Source organism: Castor canadensis, chromosome 1 (assembly GCF_047511655.1).
Source record: "Castor canadensis chromosome 1, mCasCan1.hap1v2, whole genome shotgun sequence".
Classification (NCBI taxonomy): Eukaryota; Metazoa; Chordata; class Mammalia; order Rodentia; family Castoridae; genus Castor; species Castor canadensis.
This window is the reverse complement of record NC_133386.1, coordinates 184,969,203-184,972,869: the sequence shown is the minus strand read 5'-3', so window position 1 is coordinate 184,972,869 and position 3,667 is coordinate 184,969,203. Positions and strand designations below refer to the sequence as shown.

The 3,667-nt window shown below is 32.4% G+C and overlaps 1 protein-coding gene across 1 annotated transcript; it reads right to left on the bottom strand.

The window, feature by feature from the left end:
* Window positions 1-356: 356 nt before the first annotated feature.
* On the bottom strand, window positions 357-1,287 carry LOC109676216 (olfactory receptor 4C15-like). The gene is given in 2 exon segments (XM_020152700.2): window positions 357-542; window positions 544-1,287. Coding segments are annotated over 2 exon segments (930 nt in total).
* Between the last annotated feature and the right edge of the window lie 2,380 nt (window positions 1,288-3,667).

Below are 3,667 nucleotides of genomic sequence, written 5' to 3'. Positions count from 1 at the left end.
CCCAAATGTGCTCTCCCCTTGTCATGTGATCCAAGTCCAACCTCATTGCTGCATTTACCTTAGATCTAAAGTCTGCATATGAGGGAGAACATATGATTTTTGGTCTTTTGAGCTTGGCTGACCTAAAATTTTCTTTAAGTTACATATTAAGATATTGAGTTGACTATTTAAAGTAAAAATGTGATATCAAGTTGAAAGTTAATATCCTGACTCTAGAATTATGTTAGATTTTTGTCTCTAGAATTATGTCTTTTCCTATAATACATTTCCTGTAATACATTTCAAATAAAGTGTTTGTATAAATAAATACTAATTTCTGTATTCCTTGTATTTATTTTATGTTTAATATATTATTTTTAAGTAGAAACTATCACCAGTCTCTTCCACAATTTCTTCATGGCATTTTTCATGTCCTTATTCCTGAAAGTGTAAATCATAGGATTAAGCAAAGGAGTTAGGATGGTGTAAAGTATTGCCACTATTTTGTCAAAAGAGAAAGCAGATGGAGGTCTTGCATATATAAATATGCATGGGACAAAAAAACAAAACCACAACAGCAATGTGTGATCCACAGGTGGAGAGAGCTTTCCTTTGCCCTTCAGAACTGTGGGTTCTAAGAGAGAACAAGATGACAGCATAGGAGACAAGCAATAAGGAAAATATTATAATGCAAATAGATCCACTGTTAGCAACAATCAAAAGGCCAAAGATGTGAGTGTCTGTGCAAGCAAGCTTCAGTAATGGATACAAGTCACATATAAAATGATCAATGATATTGGGGCCACAAAAGGGCAGCTGGAAGGTGAAAAGAATTTGTATGATGGAATGCAAGAAACCTCCTGTGCAGGCTACCCCCATCAGAGTGCCACACAGTCTCCAAGGCATGATGGAAGAGTAGTGCAAGGGCTTGCAAATGGCCACATAACGGTCATAGGCCATGGCTGTGAGGATAATCAACTCCATACCAGCAAGGAAGTGTTCGGCAAAGGGCTGCATCATGCAGCCTTCAAAGGAAATGGTCTTCCTCTCATAGAGTGAGTCCACAATCATCTTTGGTGAGATGACAGAGGAGAAGCATGCATCCAGGAAGGACAGGAATGCCAAGAAAAAGTACATGGGGGAACCCAGCAGTGAAGGACTGTAGACGATGGTCAGCACAATTAACATGTTGCCCCCAACAGTTGCAATGTAGACAATAAAAAATAAAACAAATACTATTTTTTGAACTTTTGGATTTTGTGAAAGTCCCAGGAGAATAAACTCAGTAACAAAACTCTGATTTTGCATGATTCCCAAGGAATAGTTGAAGATAAATCACTGCTCATTTAAATCTGTAATTACAAAAAAACTTCTTTGATTCAGACTACTTAATAATGTCATTTTCATCAAAAATTGCTGCATCATCATGCAATCTTTTTGAGTTATGTTATTATCATTGAGAATACAAAATTAGGAATATGTTCAAGGCAATAGATGGAGAACAGGCAAAAACGAGAGGAAGATAAATTATTGACAATATCAAAAAGCCAGAGTTTTAATATGGGGAAAGGACTGAATCTTTAAGTAGTAGAGAAAATAAATAGTATTTATTTGAAAAGCAGCTTTTTATCATTTTGTAGTGGTTCCTAAAGTGAATTATCCAAAAGCATTCTGAAACCAAAACCAAGTTATGAAGAAAAGGATATTTTTCATTGATCATGCCTGACTCAAACTCATATACAAACAGAAGAATAACGTGCTCTTTGTTTGAAAATCACAACTCCTCATTGAATATTTCTTTTAAACTTTGAAATTAAGTACTGAAATGAAATAATTCATTCTCTATAAGAAAGAAAGATCTATGGAAAAGTGCCTAACTCTATACTAGGTGCATAAGCAAATATAAAATATTGAGGTTTTGCTTTTAATTCATCATTTAAAATGTGACATAACTTAATAAATAATACCTGTAGTCACAATGACTAAATGCAATAATGTAAAGAATGCAATTCTTAGGACCCACTGCCTAGAATATTATTGATTATTGATGCCCTCAGACCCACCTGCTTCCACTCCTGTTTCAGGTAGACTCATTGTACACAGAACACCAAGTTGAGAGGGAGGTTAAAAGGAAGACAAAGACATATTAGTCTAACAAACTCTTCTTTTCTCACCATTTTATCACAGCCAGTGTAAGAGGAATACCATTTGTTGATTTAAATTCTCATTAGCATCAAACAAATCATTAACTTCTCTTTTCAAATAAAGGAACTTTCAAAATTCATGTGAAACATCAATATTTAAGTAATAAACCATGTGCTCATGTTTTACAATTATTTGGATTGTGATTTTAAATCTTCTAAAAGGTGGTTTTAATAAAGCACTGTGTTATTCTAGATTGACTCCTACTACACTAAAATATAATATTGGAAAATTTACTTCAATGGAAATAAAATCAATTGGTTAGTTAATAGCAAAATCTATGTGTTTGCTTCATCATCTTGACAAATGAACCCACGCCAGTATAATGCAATATTAAGGAAAACAAGGTGAGAAATATATTGTAGCACTCTATAATCTTATTTCTGATAATGTATAGTTAGTTCAAATCAAACATTAGTTAGAAAGAATGAATCTGTTCGGTTTCTGCTATCTAAAATCTAGCAATTCATACTACATTGCTTCATAACTACGTGCCTGTGAAAAAAACACTACCCATATTTCAAGCTTCCTTAGACATGAGCAACAAATTGGTAATTATTGACATATTCCAAGATATAAATCAAAAGGAAGATGTTAATACTGAGGTAATTATTACTTTAAGCAGTTTGTATATGCAAAAAAGTCAGGAAAAATTGATCAGTTATAAGATTAAAATGTCATTTTAAAATTATGCTGAAAGTGCAAGAAATTGGTCCATTCTTATAATACTTTTGGAAAATATATTAGTAAAAATACCAGAATCAGAAACATGCTTATATATTTTTTTATACTATTAAATCCAACCCTAATAATGATTTATAAAATATTGACAAATGTTAAAATTTCACATTGGGATATGATGCCATATGAATAACACTAAAACTTTCTAGACATTTAAAATATTTGTTAATGGCGATCTCTACATAAATAAGAATATCATAACTTACTATGGCATGATTTGTTAAACAAAACACTAATATGTAATAATACATAAGGTATTAATACATGCCTTTGATTAGTGTGATGGTGGGGAAATAGGAAATACCATATTTTATATCAATACATTTGTAAGTGGTTCTGCAAGACTTATGTTTATTGTGTTCATACATCAGAGCTCTTGATACAACCTCATGAGTGAAACCCTTACCCCTGGATTAACAACTTCTAATGCACACTAATGCAACAAACCATGAAAATAATTAATTCTACATCTAAAAAAATCTAGTAGAGATCATTTCAAATATTCCCAACTCAAAGAAATGATAACCATGTGAGATAATAATCTTGATCTGTTCATCATTATACAGTGTATGCACTTCTTAAACTATCATATCGTAGCATGCAATAAGTTCAATTACTATTTATCAACCAAAATTGACAATGAGGAAAGGGTGTAGGAGGATGCATGTAGTGGGAATTTTGAGTATTCCTTAATGGAAATGGAAAAATGAGACATGTTGAAACTATACTAGGAATGGGGGAAGAG